This window comes from Solanum tuberosum, unplaced genomic scaffold (genome assembly GCF_000226075.1).
Source record: "Solanum tuberosum cultivar DM 1-3 516 R44 unplaced genomic scaffold, SolTub_3.0 scf00006, whole genome shotgun sequence".
NCBI classification, from domain to species: Eukaryota; Viridiplantae; Streptophyta; class Magnoliopsida; order Solanales; family Solanaceae; genus Solanum; species Solanum tuberosum.
This window is the reverse complement of record NW_006238932.1, coordinates 3,130,358-3,153,683: the sequence shown is the minus strand read 5'-3', so window position 1 is coordinate 3,153,683 and position 23,326 is coordinate 3,130,358. Positions and strand designations below refer to the sequence as shown.

General features: G+C 38.1%; 1 protein-coding gene across 2 annotated transcripts in view; it reads right to left on the bottom strand.

The window, feature by feature from the left end:
* Positions 1-1,028: 1,028 nt before the first annotated feature.
* The window catches only part of LOC102595804 (probable lysine-specific demethylase ELF6), a 30,877-nt gene continuing 8,579 nt past the window's right edge, over positions 1,029-23,326 (bottom strand). Inside the window, exons 4-7 of one of the 2 annotated variants that reach the window (XM_006338823.2) lie at positions 16,457-16,607; positions 15,364-15,908; positions 3,342-3,632; positions 1,029-3,171 (exon numbers count right to left, since the gene is read on the bottom strand). In XM_006338823.2, coding sequence (XP_006338885.1) covers positions 1,244-3,171; positions 3,342-3,632; positions 15,364-15,908; positions 16,457-16,607 — 2,915 coding nt within the window. In that variant the 3' untranslated portion in view covers positions 1,029-1,243. Of the gene's footprint in view, positions 3,211-3,341; positions 3,633-15,363; positions 15,909-16,456; positions 16,608-23,326 lie in introns of both variants that reach the window. The other variant, XM_006338822.2, reaches the window with a different exon arrangement.

The following is a 23,326-nucleotide window of genomic DNA, read 5'->3' as shown; positions in this document are numbered from 1 at the left end:
AAGACCTAATTTAACATGGTATCAGAGCAGGGCCCGTCTCACCCGATGTTGGGACCCCCAAAATCAAAATTGTCCACGCACCAGATGCTAAGCACTGGGCGTGAGGTGGGGTGTTAAAGAATGACAAAAGTCCCACATCGGTGATTAATGAGATGGGTGGACTCCTTATAAGGCTTGGGCAATCCTCCTCCCTTTGAGCTAGCTTTTGGGGTGTGAGTTAGGCCTAAGACCTAATTTAACAATAGAAAGATGAGTAAAAGATAATTATTAATACTAAATACAGGTAGAAGCTCAAAGGATAAAACAAATGAGGTTGAAATACGAAAGACTAAACATAAACAATGTATTTAAAAACTTTTATAGGTAGCATCTGTTAATAATTGAAAGTTATGAATATGAAAAGAATGAGAGTTATATCAAGAATAACAAACAAATAGATAATTAAATATGAGTCATGAAGATGAATTTAAAATAAATAAAGGAGAAAAATAATAAATAAAGAAGAGAAAAAAAATTTAGTTTGTATGATATTAAGTGCAATGAAAATAAATACAAAAAAAACACAAAAGATAAAAAAAAATGTAATTAATTAATTTTTAAAAGAATAAAAATATCTAATATCTTTCGATGAATATTTTTGTTTTTCTTCATTTAAGTTCACTTTTTCACTTTTAATATTTAATCATAACATGCTATGATTATTATTTAATATTTAATTAATTAGATATTTTATAAAATACTAAATTAAGTTTAGGGGTAAAATGATATTTCAACTTTTACTTTTGTGGCTTCGAGAGAGAAGAAACTCATTAGAAAATGTTAAAGTATCGAGAAATATGTAATGCGGTTAAAAGCTGTAGAGGTTTGTAAGAGCGAAAATAACTAGTTAGAAAACATTTGGAAGAGGCAACAGAATTTATTGACAAAGATAAAAACAGAGTTTCTTCAATTGAAAGCAGAAGCTGCAGTTTCAGTTTGTTGGTTATTATTCTATTCTATATTGACTGTCCAGTCCAGCATTACCAGAGTACCACGAGACAGACTTTCTTCACAGATAAAGAAATTCGAAAGAATGGCATGCAATTTTCAGTTTTAGTTAAAAGATGATCCTGCACACAGCTACTCTACTACCACCCCATGCTAAAACTGATAAGTGCCCATTAGTTTACATGATTGCCTTTTCAACCCCAGTCTAGTATTTGGTACATTACACAACCCATCGATCTGATTAAAGTAACTAATCTCAATTGGCCGCATCTACATAATGCCCAGTTTTTCGTCTATGCCGACTATAATCTGATACAAACCTAAAAGTCAGTCCACAACCCTCACCCTTGCACTTGTATGGCCGCTCACCAGTATGTACGCGCAAATGTTCAGTTCTTGCCCAGGTCCACTTGAATGTCATGGTGCACCCCTTCCATGGACATTTCAAGGGCCGATCACTTTCATGAACGCGTTGATGAACCATAGCATATTTGTGGGAGGTAAATTTCTTCTCACACCCTTCAATGGGGCACCGGTTCTGTTTGTGCAGTTGCAGCTCTACCTTTGTCTGGAAACTCATCCAGCACCCTTCCAAGTTACACCTATGACTTCCCTTCTTCTGTTCTTTCTTATCCTTGGGAATGATGGAACTATGTAAAGACCTTTTCACCTTATTTCCCATAGGTTTCTTCTCAAGAAATTCCTTAGTATCAACTCTGCTCCCAGGTACATTTTTCCTAGCTCGTGGCCTTAAACCTTCACATGGACTTTTAACAAAGCCACTAACACTACATCCATAATCAGTTGAGAGGTCTAGCTCACACCTCCTTTTGCCACCATTTTTTCCATTCGTATGCTGCTCAGAGATGTCATCACCACACTGTGAGTGCTTAGTACTAGATGTCTCTCTCGTCATTTTGAGACTTTCTGCTGAGGCAGAAGCTTCTTCTATGGGTGTGACATGGTCACAGACAGCTATGTCTTTAACTGAGTTATGAATTTGGATTTCTTGCTCCACAGATTTGAGCAAAGTTTCACTATCAGATTTCTCACTACCTGAGCCAAATTGTTGCGAGTCTTGATCCTCAATCTTCTTATCACAACTTCTTGAAGGACCATCAGTGCAAGATCCTGAGGAGTTGACAGGCATGGGAGATCTGGTCATAATAGCTTTATCATCCCCACTATGATGATCTCTTTCAAAATTTGCTTCCGTCGGATGATCAGATTTATCTCTAATGACAGTTTCCGTCATATCCCGATTCTCCTCCAAATTTTCATTATATGCAGTGCTTTGAACCACATATATGGATGTACATGCAGGAGTATGCACATGTGCTATCTCTGTTTCTCCACTAGTCTCTGCAGCCATGGTCTTATTCTCTATATGGCAACTATTTGAATTTGTATCACAAGTTTTATCCTCCAAGGAAAACTTCTCAGTAGTACAAAGTTCAGCCTGGGCTTCATCGAATTCCACCATTAAAGATGTCGTCACAAGTAAATCTGGTTCTTGTGGTGCAAGGAGATCCCCATTTCGGTCTTTCTTTAGTAAAAGCATCTCATGTTCATATCGCAATCGGGGTTTCCCATCAGAAGAAGCAAAGAACCTTTCCGCTAAAGAAGCGGTGCCTGCATTTTCATCCCTGAGGTGAGTACTTCCCAATATTTTTGCATCTGCAAGTGAAACTTCTTTTGGAACATTAAATGGATCCATGAAAACCCTGGAAGCCTGCGCAGAACTACAATCCTTAGGCTTGTATTTTTTCCTGGAATACTGGATTGTTATATTCCCCTTTCTGACATTCTGCATGCCCACTGTAGACCCTGAAACTACCTTTGCTATTTGAACATTTGCAAATGGTGTACTTTCTGTTGAATGATTCAACTTTCTCTTTGAGCGCACTTTTCTGGACCGCCACTTGAGGAGACTCAAGGAATCTGAACTACGAGTTGTATCAGAGAATAATCCACCCAAAATCAATGCATGTTTTAATTTCTTAAGTGGACAGTTCCTTTGCACCTTCACACAGTGCCTTAAATTAATATTTAATTTCAGTGTCCAATCTTCTGCACATTTGTTTTGTTCTTCATCCCCGATTGAAAGATCAATCAATGAAAGATGTCCTTGAGATGCATTAGCCAGCGGAATCTCATTATATTTGAATGTCGTGCCAATTTCCTCTGCAACAACAGCAGCATGTCCTCTTATTTTTTGGAAGTCTACATGAAATCAAAAGTTGTAAAAAACGTTCAATACACCAAGAACTAGAAAAAACTGAAAACTTTAGTAGTTTCTTTGGTATTATCATCATTAAGACAATTCAAACGAGGTTGTACATGAGGAACCTTACCTGAATGGCAGATCACAAGAACATTTGCTCCACCTTTAGTATGCAGCAGTTCTTCAGTCTGAATTGCATGCTCAAGGCAAAATATCCGTGGTCTTACAAGACCTCTAGAAACATCACATTCCTTCTCAAGGTCAACTTTTGAAGTTGGGGCTGCATTATCTGTATGTGAAAGATGATGAGACTGTGATGTTTGACCCTCGTGCGGAGAAACTGCAGACTCGCTTGGCTGGGCAAACAAAGACACTTCATCATGGTTAAAGGAATGCACTCCATTTCTTTCAATTCTGTCAACTGCATGAAGAGGAAATTCAGTATTCCGCAGGCAAGTCCAATCATTCTGATAAATTTGCAGTATCTCCCAGACATGAGAATAACAATTATTTGACTGGACAAATGTTGCCAAATAGTTAGGTAAGTCACAATTAAACAGATAAATTGTAGCAGGTAACAACTTGGTCAAATGATGCTTAAGCTTTGCATTAGACCAGGTGTCCAGATTGTTAAAGAATATGCGGGGATTGGGCGTAACTCAAACCCCAAAAGTTTCAAAGGATGAGTATTGCCAAGACCATTTAAAGAGACAAAAATCCATTTTCTGATCCAATGTGAGGCACTTCACACCTCGTCTATGTTGCTCGGACCCTTCAAAATCCCAGCCACACCCATGTCGATCCAACCCAATTTGGGTGTGGAAATCACACCGGGTGTGGTCAACTTACCTTGGGTGCTTGACTACATCTACGACAAAGAAGTACAGATTGATTAGGTATTTGATTTATGATCTTTTGGTTTATGTCATATACATATAGTCATATAAAGTATGAGATGCTTTGCTATTATACGAGATTGTTTTACTGTAGTTTCTGCTCTGTTGCTATTTGTTGTTTTTTGTACATCGGACTATTATTTCTTTTGCGGGACTGTTTTGTTTTTTTTTCCTTGAGTCGAGGGTCTATCGGAAACATTCTCTCTACTTCTAAGGTAGGGGGGTAAGGTCCGCACACACTCTATTCACCCCAGACCCCACTTTGTGATTACAGTCTTACATGGGGTATATTGATGTCATATCTTTTGAATAAAATATTTGGTGTTTGTAAAAATATATAATTAGTTTAGGTTCCATCACTTTAATTAATCAAAATATATACTTATCTATGCCGTAATATACATTTATTGGTTGTATCCCAGCATCCGCATCTACACTCATATCAACATCCTCGAATCCTCAAAGGTATGTGATGAAGAATCCAACCTCTAGATCTGCACCTAAGTTCGAGCAACATAGTGGCAACCTAAGTTGCTCAGACTATCCAAAATTGTTGCCGCACCAGTGTCGGATCCTCTAAAATTGCACTACTTTTGAAGGATCCGACACACACCCGATAACATTTTTGAAGAGTTCGAGCAACATAGGTGGCAACATAGCATGAGGCCTAAAATTGAGTTAACCAAGAATATAAATAGGTCTAGCTATGACTCTCTGTTGAAAAATGGACCTTGAGCAAGGTTCCAGGTTCGAGTCTCACTGCAACCAATTAGAATTTCCACATACTTAGGCTCAAGAAAAAGAACCTGACCTGCATGTGTGGGGCGTCGCGAATACATAATTAAGCAAATAAAAGCTTTTGGATGAAATGGTCACACATTTTAACATTGATACTAACCTATAGGCACGCAGCATCATCGTCAATCAGTTGGTTGAGTTGACAATTTACTTGATAAATTATTGTGGGTAACAATCTGGTCAAATGATTTAAGCTTTTTGTTACTTTATACCAGGTGTCTAGATGTATACCTATAGGCACAGGCCACAAAGCATGGTCAATCAGTCAGTTACAAACTGTATACTTTTCTAAATATTGGGCCGATTTTTGTATATTGGGCCTTTTTGGGGTCCAAACCAATTGCTTTTTATTTAGAAAATGACCATTTATGGTCTCTGTGATTAAAAAAAAGAGAGAAGGTATTCTCATCTCATCTAAATAAACGTGAAAACAACTACTTCCATCCAGTGATACAACTCTCTTTTCATTGAAACCAGCTTAACTAAGATGTACCTATTTAATAGACTTAAAAGGAGAAGAGTGAAAAATGATTAAAAAAAATGTGCTAATTGGTCATGCCATTGGAGGTGAACTAATATTCCCAGACTGTACTCTAATCCAATGAGTGTGCCAGCATATGAAGATATGTGTGTTTAAATATAGAAGAAACTTCTTATTAACTTAATAGGCAATGTACAAGAGGTGCTCCTTACATATGAGTTTTACGCTACGTACAATATGGTGGGTTATTAATTTCCATAATATAAGTTGAATAAATATTCTATATAATTTAGTACAGAGAATATATCATTCAAGGACTATGAACCTAGACACATGAATATAGATGCATATTCACTTGATATTCTAACATGCTCCCTCAAACTCCAAGTGAGAAACCATCTTGACTTTGGTTGTTCTGGAAAAATAGAAAGTTGACGCAACTCTCTAGAACAGTGCACAATTACCATAAGAAAATTGGAGCTGGAATTCTTTCCTCCAGAAAGTCTTGGGTAACTGTACAACAAAGGAAAGTGCTTCTTGCATTACACTCGAAAGAAAATCTATTCTTAATCACTGGAAAGAGATATGGTGTTTGCAAAGTTCCAGAATATGATCAACGTACTGTAAATTGGTATAGCAATGAAAAGAAATTCAAAGTTTAGATGATGCTGGTCGGTTAAAAAGTAGCCGTGCCATAAACTTTGAACTCTAATAGTCATAGATTTTATTTTCCTAAGCTCCCAGGCATATCTTACGAGGCAAAGACCTAATAGAAATTCTTTGTCGATACTTCTCTCTACGGTGATCCTTCTGATCACCAGAAATTATTTCTCCTTTTCCCATTCCTCTCTTCTTCTTCTCTCTCTCCTCCTTCCAGGATGGAGGGAAGAACCTTTTTTTCTGCGGCAATAAATCTATCAAACTTATTGGCATTAGTGGTGATCGCGGGAGATGGTTTATGATTTAATGAATGCAGTAGGAGGTTTGTTGAGAAGATTCGGATTGATGAGAACAGCTTGAGATGGGTATGAGAAGCCATGAAAGAGGCTTCTAAGGGAGAAGGGAAGCTCTGTAAAAGGTGGAGTAGGAAAATCGAAGCTTATATTTACAGGGTTTACCAGAATTTGAACAGTTACGGCAGATTCCTTCGAGATGAAATATGGCTGGGTGACAAGAAATAATCCGTAATCTAGAGGATATAGATAATGGAGGATGGGAAGACATCGCGAACAAGATCCTGAGATTTTTATGGAGACTACTCTGAAATCGGAGAGATGGTGTCCCAACTCTCAACTGATGTCTTATTATGATGTTTCAAGGATCAAGAAGTGGCCATCAATGGAATCTAACAGATCCAATCAGACAACTCAGCAGCCATCCCAGATAATCTCACATATCTGGATAAATAAATGTCTGGTTGGATTCAATGATTCCTTCCATGCTAACCCAAATCATGATACAATCCAAAAGTGGTCCTACAACAGATGGAAGATGACAGCAGGCTTGAAGGTTTCCCCAATTTCGTACAACCTTTTTCTCTTTGAAATGTTATCTCGACAAGAAGCAGCCAGAGTCAAGGTGGGAGAATGGTTCTGGAAAGGCCGGAGACTATCCCTAGACTGGTGGTCCCCGCTGGTCGATTTGGATACGAAGGAGTGATCTTCTGAAGAACAATGGATCAAAGTCTTCTGAATACCACTACATGCTTGTTCTACATGCTCTTTCCAAACGATTGGCAATTTTTGTGGTGGCTATGTGGACATCAATGAAGATACTATGGGTGAGAATTTGAATTAAAGAGAACTGTAGAGATATCCCCTGTAAATTGGAGCTAAAAGTAGTTGATTTGAGATATGAATCTAGGTGATTCCTGATGCACACACAAAGATATGGGTCGCTGGTGAAAACTCTGATCGAAGGGAAAGAAGAAGGTTGGAGACTAAGAGGTAGAATTTGCGAGGGAGTCAGAGCTCAATACAGTGGCTAGGCCTCTGGCATGGCACGTGAAATATGCAGATAATTCAAATCTGCCACGTGATCACGAAGTGGGGCCGACTTATAGATACAATGGACCAGCAAAAAAGGCTGTCTTTTTCTATAAAGTTGGGCCTTCGAATTATGCTAGTAATGCCTTTGACCAAAAAAAGCCCAAATCCAAAGAAGAACAAGGGGAGAAATATTGGGCAAACAACACAAATCCACTAGTTTAGGAGCAAATTACCTCCCTTCATTTGAGTTTCCAATATTATGAATCTTACTAGAATTTGAACTTCAGATACATGTATCTAGTCCATCCAGATACATGTATCTAGTGCATCTAGATAAATGTATCTCGGATACATAGGGTTAAATTTAGGTGTAATTTGTATTAGATACACTGTATTCAAGTTGATTTGCAAGTATCTACTCTCTCTCTCCTCTCGCTCGCCTCTCCCCTATGTAAATGTATTTCAGAATGTATGTGGGATGTATCTAGTATCCCAAAAACATGTATATAGTGTGATTCGCATGTATCTGGGATACATAGACTATCTTGCTCACGTCTCTCCTTCTCTCGTTCGCATCACTCCCTATTTCAGTGTATCTGGTACTAAAAATACATGTATCTAGGTGTATAAATGCAGTATGAAATTATTAATTAGTGAGACAATAAGTAATTATTTTCAAACTATAGGGAGAATTAGTAAATATGATAGAAATGTTTGTGTAATTAGGTAGTTTTTCCAAAAATATTTGGAACCCAAGGCTCAGTATCCCTGTATTTTTAATCAACCCATGTCGCATATGCACGACTCTCTAGACCCAATCTCATTCATACTACAAGCTCAAGAACTTCAGCATCTGGTGTCGGAAACTGAAGATATTGAATGCCCAAGCAATTCGAAGCCAATGACGAAGGAAATAGGAAGATAATCCCCAGCAACTTGATTTTCTTGGTTCTCAAGTTCAGCAGCCTGATTACCCTATATTCCCAAAGCAGATTGCGAGCCTGATTGAAGTTTCTGAAACAGAACAATCTCTATATCCTACTATGATTTCCTTCCTCTTCCCTGGCATGGGGATGGTGTGCCGAATCAGCAAGTTATTCATACAACTCCAGTTATTTCTACTTCTAAATGGACAAGTTGGTCATGGTTAAGGCATGCAAAGCTTTTGGAATCAATGCCACTGGATTTGAACACGAATTATTGGATATGATCCTTAGAATGGACCAATGAAGGCAGGAACAGGTGCAACAAAGGGTTTCATCAGAATGTGAATCAAACACAAAGAAGAAGAAAGGGACAACTGAAATAAAAAGACTACATCAGGATCGGTTATCAAAAAAAAAAAAAAAAAGACTACATCAGGTTTAATTCAAGATGCTGAACCAATAAGGGTGAGGGGTAGGAGTCACGAGGCGCATTCCAGATGAGAGTCAAAATTCTCAACTGGTTCTTATTTTGGTGTAAACAAAATATATGGAGCAAAGTAGGTGACTTAGTTGAATTAATTGGCAATGTATAAGAATATAGGTTTTCGGACAGTGGTTCTTTTGTACCTTTTTGCTGTTTTTGTGGAGATCTCAACTTAGCACTTTTCCTGAGTGTCCAAGTTTTGTTTGATAGAAATACAATTGTAACTTTCCTCAAAAAAGTTATGTTAGGAAGGAGTACCATTAAGTCTCTATTAATGAAGTGCAAGGCTGATATACTGCATCTTCAAGAAACAAAAATTGAGGATTGGTCTCAACAACTAGTAGGTTAGCTTTGGGGGTATAGATGGGCTAGCTGGGAAGATTTACAAGCAAATGGCACCAGAGGGGGGAATCATAATACAATGGGACAAAAGGTTGTGGAAAAGTATCAACATTAAGGGCGTCTTTGGTATGAAGGAAAATGTTTTCCAATTTTCTCATGTTTAATTGGCTTAAATATTTTGGAATATGTTTTCCCAAATCAACTTATTTTTCTCAAATTTAAGGAAAATGACTTCCAATAGAAAAGATGAGGAAAACATTTTCCAAAATCATTTTGAACCACACCTCAAGTTTTCATCCCAACTTAAGTCTCGATTATCGATTCTCAATACTAATCCTAGATCCGACTCCTGATTCTCAATTTGAGACCCAACTCTCGACCTTGATTCGATACCCAATTACCGCGTTCCGAATTGAGTCGGAGTCGGATATCGAGTTAGAATAAGAGGTCGAATTTCAGATCTAGTGTGAAGTTGGGTCTCGAGGTTGGGTGTCGAGATCAGGTGTCGGATCGGATTAGGGTCGGGTCTCGAGAATGCGTCAGGTCTTGAGTCGAAGTCAGTATCTGGTGTCAGTGTCAAGGTCAAGTTTTAGGAGAGGTCTCGAGTCAAGTGTCAGGTCAGGTCTCAGGTCAAGGCTCGGGTCGGGTCTCATGGTCAGGTCTTAGATTGAGTTTCGAGGTTGGGTTTTGAGATCGAGTATCAGGATGGGTCGGGGTTGGGGTCGAGATCGAGTCTCAAAAAGGGTCTAGAGTCAGGTGTCAAGGTCGGGTCGGGTCTCAAGTCATTGTAAGGTTTTGTATCGAGTGTTGGCTCTCGATCAAGTCAAGTCTTCGAGTCGGGGTCGGGTCGGAATGGGTTGAGGATTGGGTCGGGTCTCAAGTTGGATGTCGAGGTCGGGATTGGGTCATGAGTCGAGTGTCAGGTCAGGGTCGGGTCTCGGGTAAGGATTGGGGTTACGATCTGGGGTCGGTTTTAGGGTTGAGTCTTGGTTAGGTGTCGAGTCTTGAGATGGCTCTTCGATCGGGTCAAATCTTGGGTTAGGTCTCGAGTTGGTTGTTGAGGTCGAGGTTGGGGTGGGCTCTCGTTTAGGGTCGAGTCTTGTTTTCGAGGTTAGGTCTCTGGTCGAGTTTCAAGTCGGGGTCGAGGTCAAGTCCAAGGTCGGAGTCAGGGGTCGAGTCACGAATCGGGTGTCGAGGTCGAGGTTAGATCGGGTCAGGTCGAGGTTGGGTCGGTTTTAGGTAAAAGTGTCGGGATCATATTCTAGTTTGAATGTCGGGTCTCAAGCAAGGTTAGGTCCTGGGTTTGATCTTGGGATCGTGTCCCAATTTGAGTCAGGGTTAGGGTCGGGTTGCAGTTCAAAAGTCGAGCCTCGTGTCAGGAGTAGGGGTCAGGTTTCAAATTGGGTGTCGGGGTTAGGTGTCGGATCAATTATCGAGATTGAATTTTAGGTCAAAAACTATTTTTCTAGAAAGTATTTTCTATTCTCTAGCCAAAAATAAAAGATAATTCCTTAAAAAGGTTTTTCATTCACCAATCATACACTAGAAAATATTTTTCGAAAAATATTTTCCACTCACCAACCATGAAAAAATAAGTTAGAAACTATCATTTCGTTTTTAGAAAATTCAGGTCATAGGACTAGAGCTATGAAAAGTTTCTCATATACTATACTAGGTTTGGGACTCTTGGATTTACCTCTTCAGAGTGCACTTTATACTTGGTGTAGAGGAGTTGAGCTTTTACGGGTGATCTCACAAGAGTGGAATGACAGCTTAAGGCAATAAAACAGGTGGCTCTCCCTAGAGTGATATCTGATCACAAGCCTTTGATGCTCGAGTGTGAGGAACGGCACTCTAGCTCATCCTACTTCAAGTTTGAAAACACGTGGTTACAGACAGAAAGGTTTCTTGATTTTGTCAAAGACGGGTGGAATAGCTATGAAGTCATGGGCAGTCCTGATTTTATATTCATAGTAGTATAGAAGCTGAAGATCTAAAAAAGGATATATATCCATTTGGAATAGGCTTTAAATGAATTATCTCTAGTGGAGCAAACATCTGATGGAAGAATCCATAATGAGGCTGAAAAGGCTCAAATATTCAACCTCCAGACACAGTTACAACAGATAGCAAAGATTGAGGACATTTCATGGAGACAAAAGTCAAGGTATTTATGGCTCAGGATGGGGATAGGAACACAGTATTTTCAGAGCTTGGCAAATGCTCACAGAAGATACAACTATACTGATAAACTACAATTATGGGAGCTCATTATTGATGATAAAGCAGACATCAAAGAGGAGATTTTGAACTTCTATCAACAATTGTACATGGAGAATGGGCCTTGGAGACCCTCTGCTAGATTTGAGAATTTAGCAAGAATCTCTTGAACAGAAAAAACTTAGCTGGAAAGAGAGTCTGAAGAGTATGAGATCTTTTTATTAAAAATAATTAAACATGGACAATGCCCATTTATTGAGAATCAATAAAAAAGGGGTTTACTCATAAATGGCTGGAGTCCAAAAGTGACTCAAGCCCAAAACACAGCCTCTCAGCTAAACCAGAGAAAAAAAGAAAAAAGGAAACAGCGTGAAATCATGTCAGAACAAGAAGCATTTTCCAGTACATTGAAGGACGTCTGTTGGAGCTCCAAAAATCCTTTTCTCTTCGACACAAGCATGACAGATCTGCATTAAACTTGAGTGGTATCCATTTGGGTGTTCAAAATTCTCACGAACACCATGAATCCAACTCGGTGAAGACTTCTTCAGTTCAACACTGTTGCCAGCTGCATTCTTCAAGGTAAGGACCAATTCCTCTATTGCTTCCTGAATCTACTTTAATTGGAAGAAATACACTAATCCGGTAATCCCTCCTTAACTCGTGCAGATTGAGCTCCGAAGAACTAATACCACTGCATCTAAGTTAAAGATGTGTTAGGTATTTTTCAATTTTCATTCGATACATGGCCGAGAAGAGTATGAGATATTCTCGGCCATTAAAAGTTGTGCACCAGATAAGGCTCTGGGGATGGATGGTTTCACTATGGCATTCTTCCAACAGTCCTAGGAGATTACCAAATATGAAATCATCAATGCTTGGAGACACTATCATCATCACTGTCACATGGTAAAATCTGTCAATGCCACCTTCATATCCCAGATCCCTAAAAAAAAAGGGGCGACTGAACTTAAAGATTTCAGACCAATTAGTCTTATTAGCAGTACCTACAAGATTGCTTCATAGCTATTGGCTAATAGGATCAAAACAGCATTGCTAATGAGGCACTAGATTGGAGACTGAAGAGTGGAGAACGAGAGTTGTTATTAAAGCTAGACATTGAAAAGGCATTTGACAAAGTAAGTTGGTCATACTTACTCACCATACAGAGGCAAATGTGCTTTGGTGACAAATGGATAAGAGGGATCAAATTTAGCATCTCTACAGTCAAATACTCCGTTCTGGTTAACAGGGGTACTGTGGGCTTCTTCTCCCCTCAAAGAGGCATTAGACAGGGCAATCCTATCTTACCTCTCCTATTCATCATGGCAATGGAAGGTCTCGGCAAATGCTCCAGAAAGCTAGCTCCTTGCAATGGATTGAGCCTTTCAAGATCGGAAGGGACCTGATATCGCAAGCTATTGTATCTCATTTGCTCTCTGCAGATGCCACTCTGATCTTCAGTGGTGTCGAAAGATCACAAGTGATACATCTTAATCTAACTTATTTATTTTCAAAGATATTTCAGGTTTGCATGTGAATATGCTAAAGAGCACTATATACCCTGTTAATGAAGGATCAAATATGAGGAGTTGGATGATATAATGGGTTGCAATATTGGCTCTTTTCCTTCCACTTATTTGGGTCTACCTCTGGGTGTTGAGTTCAAATTCACTGAAATCTGGAATGGGGTAGTTGAAAACTTTGAAAAGAGGTTGGTAACATGGCAAATGCAATACCTCTCCCTTGCTGGCAGGCCAACACTTATCAATAGTGTCCTAGACAGCTTGCCCACTTGTTACATGGCCCTATTTCCAATGCCAACAGAGGTCCTTCAGCAGATTGACAAGATAAGAAGAGCCTTTCTGTGGGAAGGCAACAACCAGAATTCCAAATTTCACCTTCTCAAATGGGAGGTCATCCAACAAAAATATCATGGTCTTGGTATCAAGAACCTTGCTTTCCATAACAAAAGTATGAGGGTGAAGAGGCCTTGGAGATTCAACTAGGAAGAAGCAGAGCTCTGGAAATATGTCATCATAGATAAGCTGGAAGACTGAACCAATGGTGCACAGAGACCTCTACTCTTCCTCATGGTGTGGGACTCTGGAAGGGTATTAGACAGCTGAGGGACACTTTGATCAGCATGCTCACTTCGAAGTCTAATGGTGCACTGCTAGGGTTTTGGACAGACGAATAGCTTGGCAATACAACTCTTCAGGATGATTACCCAGAATTGTTCAAAATTGCTCAAGATCCCAACTTTGGTATTGTTGCAAATAGAGAAGGGACCAACTGGTAACTGACATTCAGAAGAGACATGCATGATTGGGAAGTGAATGATTTGATTGATCATCTTGCAAGACTCCAGCATTGCCACATAAATCCCCAGACAGCTGACAAGCTTAAATGGGGATACCACAAAGATCATTTGATGGGGCATCAACCTCTTTAGGTAATTTGAAGGCAAGGTGCTTAGTCAATTTGTTTAGTTGGTCCAGTCTGTACCCTGCTGTTAACGCAGAGTTCAGGACTTGCTCTGCGTTAACTAGTTCTGGCTTAGATAGTTTGTACAGTCAGCCACTGACATTTTGTAAGCTACAATGCCACATTTTGTTATTATAGCAATTCTGCATCCTCTTGATGCCTCTATTAATGCCACTCACTTCATCAAAAAAAAGAGTAGCAGTGCTAGTTGCTGGAGAGATGGATGGTGCTTGAATGATCTTAAAGAGAGGAGTGGCACCTGAACCTTCGTTTTTTTATGGGGGCAGTGCTCTTTAATAGGGAGCTTTAGGCTATCTATAATATGGTAGGGAAATAGTTTACATACTAATAAGGTGATATCAATTTATAATTAAGTAGAGAATATTCTCCAAAATATTCTAGGTGGTTTTCCTTATAATGTACAATGAGACGAGCCATATATGACTAGCCATTCTAACCATGTGTATCTTATTATTTCAGGCGGAAATGAAAATTATAAATCAACAGCTGTAGTTCAGAAACATACACAAATGGGACTCATTACTACATATTCAGAATTAGATCATTTAAAGGATTAGATCTTCAAACATGTGAATGCAGCATAATTAATATAATTGATGTCTTAGACTCATTATAGGGAGAGTAGTATGCAACAAGTTAAACTGAATTGCATTTCGACTTTGGGTTTTTGGTGTAATCAAATTTACTCTAATGATACCGTCTCTATCATTGATGTCTTAGACTCATTATAGGGATAGGTCGGTATTCTTAGAGTTTCCTTATGTAAATATGGGCTTCAGTACAACCTATGTACTGTTCTGCAGAAATAGAAACAATTATCATTTCACAAATAAAAAATATAATTTGTTCAGCTTAGAAATGAACTGGTAGTAAGCGAGCAGCCACTAACAGAAGCAACAAACTGAAGCAATTCTCTTCTTTTTCTATCAGTGAAACTTATTCTCTTTTCTTTTATTAGTATTCAGCTGAAACACAAGCAAATTTCATTGGAGAAAAAAGGTGTCGAAAAGGAGAATAATGACAGAAAGAGTAGGCATAGATACTCCTTTGTAGCAAAAAAGAGGAAGAAGAACTAGTACTGCTGTGTTCAAAGAGTTAGGATTATTTCTCACAGAGTCACATGTTGATCAGACACAAGAAGTTTCATAAATCAATTTGCGCTACCTTTTACAAGCAGTAAAATTAGCACATTTAGAGCTTGTTTGGATTGACTTAGTTCAAGTGCTTTTAGCCAAAATAGCTTTTAAGAATTTTTTTAGTGTTTGGACAAGATAAAAAAGTGTGTAAGCACTTGGCTTTGAGCCAAACTAATAAAAATTAGCCAAAAGCCATAAGTTAGAATTTCTAACTTATGACTTTTGGTTTATAAGTCAGTCATAAGCCCAAAGTCAATCCAAACAAGCAATTATTACAGAGGAAGATATCATCAACAAGAGAGATTGATTTAGTCATCAAGATAACAGAACAGACAAACTCAACACGGGAGAAAAGTTATAAAGGGCCTCCTACCTCTATTGTAGTCCTCAAACATGCACCTATGGTTATCCGACTCCACATGTTTCAGCACTCCGGATTCTTGTTTATTCTGAAATTCCTCAGGAAAAAGGTGTTTTGCGGACTTTTCCGATGGTTGTACCAGAGCCATAAATGGAAAACCAAGAATCCCACAAGCTATACAGGGTAATGTCCCAGAATCGATTTCAAATTCACATGACACATCATCATCCACATAGAAGTCACTGTAATTTTCCATGTATAAGCTCATTTGGTCTAATACATCCTGACTATCGTTGTTGTCAGACTGATCGTTCCCTTTAGAAGCATCCGCAGAAACATTTTTGTGCAGTTCAGATTCTTTACCTGAAGATGGAAGCATATCCACATCCCACAACATTGCATAGTCAGAAAAGCTTTTCTGAAGTAAAACTGTTACCAGGTCGCTCTCCTTTTCTATATCCTCAACGAAGGCTTTCTTTACCAGAAACTCCCTTTCTTCCTTCTGACGATCTCTCAGACGAGAGCTTCGAACCCCAGGCAGCAGGGCTCTTGGCACACTGTCATCACAAACATAGAAGTAAAGAAACCAAAAGATATTTCTAAGTTTATTAAAGTAAAAGGAAATGTAACCATAAGCCTGTCCGCTCCCTAGGTTTTGGTTTTTGAATGACGGGAAAGCAACAAAATGAAGTACAACAAAGCTTAAATATCCCCATATCACACATTAACTATCCTCACTCAGTTTTTCAAAAGTCACTCATTCCACATCCCAATATTTCCATTATTGCAGGAACAGTAGCAGACTACAGAAACTCTCACCTTTTAAAGTAACAAAAAAGTATACCTTAACCTCATTACCCACTTAACTTTAAAAAGATGTCTACAATTTCACTTCTGACCTAAATAATGTATTGTGAACATGGAAAAAACAGATTTGTACAGCTGGACAAAAAGTAGTTCTTACAAATACGGATCAATAAAAGATAAATTAAGATAAAGCCTACAAAGTTTCAATCCGGGAATGCAAAAGAAACACCTAATTCTCATCTCCTAGAGGGGACATGTTGGGCTGATCCACATATGCAACAAGAGCTGATGAGCAGACCTTGAAACAAAAGACATTGTCAACAAATAAAGCAACTGCTGATGAGAGAGCATAGGCAGATAGTTCATGGCAGCTCGACGAACAGCAGCTTCTTTGGCTACTGCAAGCCACTGTGGAGTACCGAAGTTGGCAGCCTCGCCACAATTGAAGCCTGCATTTACAAGTGGATCTTTGAAACCAGGATAAAATTGAAACAAACTCATTGTGTTACCAACACATGTTTCACTTCATACCACACTATGAACACAAGAATTTGGGAGGGGGTACAGTAAAATAAAAAATTGGGCACTCAACCACAATAAAGGATCCAGACTCACGCAACTCGACTGAAACAGAATTTCTTTTATAGAAGATAAAATAAATTCATTGAATATCTCATCAAGACAGTGTCATCTTTACATTATTAGGCTCCCAATACTTCCATTATAGAAGAATGAATTCTCTCACTCCAACAAATACAACAACAAACTCAGTGTAATCCCATGAGTGACCTTATCCCTACCTTTCTCGGTAGGGAGGTTGTTTCCAATAGATGCTCGGCTCAAAAGAGAAGTATTTGAAGCATGGATGCAAGAAAATATGACAGCAAATAGCAAGATACAAAGTAAATGAAGCAGCAGACACTAATACATATTGAAGAATAAGAAACCACAGGTTTACTAAATACTGCTAATAAGGAGGAGAGGGGATGAGGCTTAATTATTTTCGATCGCTTGATTGTTCCATGTTTTGATTATGTCTCCATTGGTTGTCCTGTTTCTCTTTCAGTTATGTTTCATTCTGCCCTTACATACAATACAATTTCATATGTACTTACGTCCTTGACTTTGGGGCTTTGCATTTCAAAAGGCAGGTTCTGGTACACAGACAGGAGATCAGATTCACATTAGAAGACGTGTCTAGTATAAGTCTTTCCTATGGTTGTGAAGCACACCACACTTATTGTACAATTGTAGCTGTAAATTTTGGTACCAAAATTGTACAATTTTATTCATCCATAGAGATACAAATTTATAGTATAAAAAAATAAACTAGCTAGCAATCAGATCCCCTGTTTCTAGGAGATTTGAGAATCAAGGGATGATTCTAATATCCTAACCTATTCAATAGCACATCAGATTTGATTCTGTGAGATCAATTAGAATCCTACTAAAACATATCTAATCACACCTAGATATTTACAAATCAACACTCCCCTCAAGTTGGCATGTATATATCATTCATGCCTAACTTGCTTACAAGAATTTCAAACTTTGGTTTAAACAAACCTTTTGTGAAAATATCTTCAATTTATTGATTTGTTGGGACGAAAGGCATGCACACGTTTCCTTCTTCAATCTTCTCTTTTATGAAGTGCCTATCCACTTCAAAATGCTTTGTTTTGTCATGTTGAACTGGATTGTGAGCAATACTTATGGCGGCTTTGTTGTCACAGTACTATCTCATTGGTAACACCAACTGTTTTTTAGTTCTTCCATTATCTTCTTGAGCCAAATCATTTCACATATCCCATGGGCAATAGATCGATATTCAGCTTCAGCACTACTACGGGCTACAACATTTTGCTTTTTACTCCTCCAAGTCACGAGATTTCCCCAGATAAAAGTACAATATCCTGATGTAGACCTCGTATCAATAGTAGAACCTACCCAATCTGCATTTATAAAGCTTTCAATGCATCTATCTTGGACTTTTCTGAAAAACAATCCTTTCCCTGATGAACTTTTCAGATATCTTAAAATCTTGTAGACCGCTTCTTGGTGCTCTTCCTTCAGAGAGTGAATAAATTGACTCACTAAGCTTACAGCAAAAGCTATATCAGGTCAAGTGAGTGATAAGTAGATCAACTTCCCCACTAGTCTCTTATATTGACTTTGGTCAACTGAATTTCCTTCTTTGTTTCTGGATTTTATAATCGGGATCAATAGGTGTTTCAGCTGGATGACAACCACTCATGCCTGTCTCTTTTAGAAGATCTAGTATATACTTCCTTTGTCACACCATAATGCCTTCTTTTGATCTTGCTACTTCCATGCCAAGAAAATCTTTCAACTGACCCAAATCTTTGATCTCGAATTCCGAGGCCAACTATTTCTTTTTTCGGGCAAGTTATCCCCTGTAAGTATGATATCATCAATATCATCAACATACACCATGAGGATAGTTGTCTTTCCCTCAAGAGAGTGTCGAATGAACATGGTATGATCTGCTTGCCCTTGAGTGTACCCTTGTTTTTTTACAAACTGAGTAAATCTCTCAAACCAAGCTCTTGGAGATTGTTTGAGCCCGTAGGAGGATTTCTTTAGCTTGCACACTCTAGTTCCATACCTTTCTTCAAAACCCAGAGGAGGATCCATGTAGACTTCTTCGAGGTTTCTGTTCAAGAATGCATTCTTCACATCTAGTTGTTGAAGGGGCCAATCAAGATTGGCAGCAATGGTCAAAAGAACCCTGATTGAATTCAACTTGGCAAGAGGAGCGAATGTCTCAAGATAGTCAATTCCATAGGTCTGAGTGAACCCTTTTGCTACTAAATGTGCCTTATGCCTCTCCAAGGACCCATCTGATTTAAATTTGATGGTAAACAGCCACTTGCAGCCCATTGTTTTCTTTCCACGTGGTAGTTTCACCATTTTCTAGGTTTGATTTCTCTTAAGAGCATTCATCTCCTCTAGAATTGCCTCTTTCCACTTGGGAACATTCAAAGCATCCTGCATATTTCTGCTAACTCCCTGTTTCTCCCACATAAAGTGCGGCAACATTCGGCTCCACCAAAATACAACTTTAGTGAAAATTCACTTTTAACCTTCTTATAGATTTATGTATTCCTTTTAAACTTGCACCATTTTTTTCTCACCAAATTGTCCAAACAAGCAAATAGGAGTTGACATTCATAAAACCTTTTTCTTGGCTTCCATTTTTTCAACCCGAAAATCCTCGAGAATAGTGGCGCACAGTTCAAAACTAGGAGGATAACAAATTCGCTCGTCTACTCCACAATGCACACTTAGAAAGAAGTTTCTTAGTGCTTTAGTTTTGATATTAGATTCCATGTGTGTTTCAAATCCCTCCATTGATCAAGCAAAAAACATTTAGTCATCTCCTGTTTATATTATTAGTCATCTCCTGTTTATATTATTATATCTCATCTTCCCTTAACTGCAACATACTCTCAAAGACATTTTTCAAGGAACTCATTCCTTCTCTACTAATCATTTCAGCTAATTTGGGCCCTTATCCATAGTTAAAGTGAATGTTTTATGTAAATCTTTAACATTAGGCCACCCTATAATGCATCTCATCACAAAAGGATCTTACATCACACTCAGAGATGTGGCCTAATGGTCAATAAAATGAGTGAAACCGTGAGATCTCAAGTTCAATTCTCAATGGACACAATAACACTAGATGATTTCGTCTCATCTGTTCAGACCTTGGTGGATAAAGTTATCCAGTTTGTGTTGCTTGGAGGTAGCAAGTACCCGTGGAAGTAGTAGAAGTACGTGAAAGCTAGCCTGACACCATGATTATTTAATAAAGGATCTCGCATTGCATTTCCCACTGTGATTCACAAATGTGGATCTTAAAAATCACACTTCCCCCTCATGACTTTCTTCCACACAATTACATCATATGAGGTTACAACATCTTCCTAGAACCAATAGTGCTTATAGAATTTATATTTTGTACACACCCTCTAAAATGGTAGACATTCTTTCTTTGCAAATATGTATAATCACGTTTTCAAGAAGTCTATGAATGTAGAATATGCATATGTCAAAACCTCATTCTCCCTTTGATAGCATCACCCTCTCCATCTCATCATACCAACCATACTTCTAGTTTCCATTGGCTCCATCTCATAAAGTTATCCATTAGTTTTTCCTAGCCTCTTAGAATTGAAGATGGGATGTGAGAGACATAAATTATATTCCTTTGGTATATGTTTGATTGGGTGAACTTATAAAAGTAACCTTTGCGTTTTTTAGTTAAGAATTATTATGCTGTCATCGGTCATATCTGAGTAAGTCTATTGCTTTCTTAGATTTTGTTGGCTCTTTAACTCTAGACCATCCATAGTCATGTTTAAGACTCCTCTAGTTTTTTTTTTTTTGTGGTTGGCTCCCAAATCTTAACTTTTATCACGTAATGGAGCTAGCATATCTACTTTTGTACTCTTTGCATCTTCTTGATACGCTAATGAAACAACTTACTTCATCAAAACAAAAAATTGAAGGCTATTTTTTAAATGGAAATAAATTATTAATTCCATGACCTCTCTACTCACCACCTCCCATAATTGTTGAAAAAGCTATAGTGAACCGATCCTACTCATGGGCTTTTACCACCTCATCTTCCTCAAAATTCTTTCCAAATCCTATCTCTCCACTAACATACATACCCCCCCCCCCCAGCACTTGGAGTATCTCTTGTACCTATGAAACTTCTCCTCTTTCATCATAACGATCACTTTCTTCATATTTTCTATAACATATAGACAAGATGGATGTTAAATATTTTTTCCTTGACATTCTGAATGTCTTTAAATATCCTGTGAATTTCCTTCAATGACGTGAATTTCTAATTCATGCAAGAAGAAGAAGTGGAGTTGTTCCTCCTCTCGTCTTCTCTAAATAGCTTTTTTCAATTTTACTCAAATGCTATTTTTGGTTTGAACACCTTTTGATGGAATGTTGATAGTTTGAGTAAAGAGGCTAGAAGAATGCAATCTTTGATTTTCTTGAAATTGAACCTTTTGACATTGTTCTTCCTCGTCATAAAACTTACCTTACAACACCAAGATCTCTTCACAGATTTTAATCCACATGCAGAAGTCACTGCTATTTGATGTGAAGCCTCTTTATGAAACTATAACTTCTTCAGCACTTGCCTTTAATGAAAAGCATGGTGTTTGTCCCCTTCCATAGCCAACTAATTTGAGACTTTTGCTCCATTCTTGTGCAACCAATACTAATTCAAAATTGTCTATTAGTACCCCACTTTTTTTATTTGCAGTTTTGGTTTTTAGGTAAACTTGCACACATCCAAATTAATCCAATAGGGACGCACCTTGTAACTCATAAATTGGTAAGTTGAGTTTGGAAAGAAAGTAGTAGAAAAAATTGTTAGTGCCAGTTGTACGGGTCTATCTACGGTCCATAGAAGGCAGTCATGGAATGAGTTGTAAAAAGTTAGAAAATGTCAAGTCCTAGAAGAAGTTCCTATGGACCAACAGGACAGTTCGCAGAAGAGTTGACGGGCCATAGGAAGTGTCCATAAAGGTGATTCCAGAATTGGTGTTTTTGGTACCTCTAATTCTATGGAAGGTTTGTACGGCCCGTAGAAGGTTGCACAAGCCGTAGATCAAACTCGTGGGAAGTATTTTGGACTTGAAGGATTTTTGGTCATGGGGTTCTACGAAGAGGGCCTATGGGCCGTAGAAAGCTCCACAATCCGTAGGAAGGGTCTTGTGGAAGTTGATCACCAATTGGTCTCCAGTAACTCCATCTAAGGACGGTTCGTAGAAGATTTTATGAACCATAAGTCGATTCGTAGAGTCCCTCCGGTAGTTTTAAGTCAAGGTCATTTGGGTCTTTTCCTATCCTTTCTACATCTTTACTAATGTCGTTTTGACCCTATAACTAAGTCTTAAAACTGATTTTACTCTTCAAAATCTACCTATTCCCTTCCATTCACTCAAAACCCCTAAATTCCCTAAGTTCATCTTCTCCAATTCTCTCTCAAGGCTTTCAAGGAAAAGCTAGGTTTCTTCAAGGTTTCTTCTTCAATCTCTAGGGCTTTGATTACCCAAGGTATGTGGGAACATCATCCATGGATCCTTTTCATCTATTGAGTCCCAAAATAAACTCTCTTTAGAATTCTACCCAATTTTCTAGGGTTTCATGTGATTCTCCATGAGTTCAATTAATTATGATTCAATTATATATATTTGATCTTATTATGCATGGTTTGATTCAATTACATGTTTTCTTATGAATTTCATATGAACCCATGCTATATGTCTATGCTATGATTATGAACTATGATTATAAAAGGCTTAAGTCATACACAACCCCTTAGAGTTGTCCACATATTTCACTTGAACAGCTCAACTAAGCCTTGTACCTATTGAACACCTCTAGTACTTCGAATTGATACCAGTTGAGCATTTTTTACTTACGTGGCATTTTGGGTGTAATTCACGAATAACAAGCGCGTGAAATAATTAAATTAGACATTTTTTGAACTTGAAAATCTCTTTCTTCTTCATTGGACTTGTTGCCATCACTTCTCCACCTTAGCACTCGCATCCGCCATTGTTGCCATAAACACCCTTCTTCTTCTTCCTCATTTTTTGCTCTTCCTTTACCATCATTATCATATTATTTTTTCAGATTTGTTATTATGGCAGCCAATACATCCATTTCTTCCTCTTCTATTAAGCAACAACTACCATCACCTCTACCATTTACATAGACACTTTCGTGTTTTTTTTTCTTCAACGCTATATCCCTTTTCTTCTTATTATTATTACTATTTCTACAGTCACTTATTCACATCCTCTATCACCATTGAATATATATTTGTCATTGTTGATTTAGAAGATTAGAAAATAAAAAAGGAAAGTAGTGTTCTGATAGGTAGTAGGGAAGAATTTGGGTGGGTTTAGTAACAATGGTAACTATTAAGAAAAAAAATTAAAAAAAAATTGAATCTATTTGCCATTGTTAATCTATGATAAAGAAGAACAGAAAACAAAAAGAGAAAGAGACGGTGGGGGGCTGATTCTTATGGGTTGCAAGGAAAAGGTTTGGTGGGTGGGGGAATTGTGTAGGGATTACAAATTTTTAATTTTATTTTTATTATTTA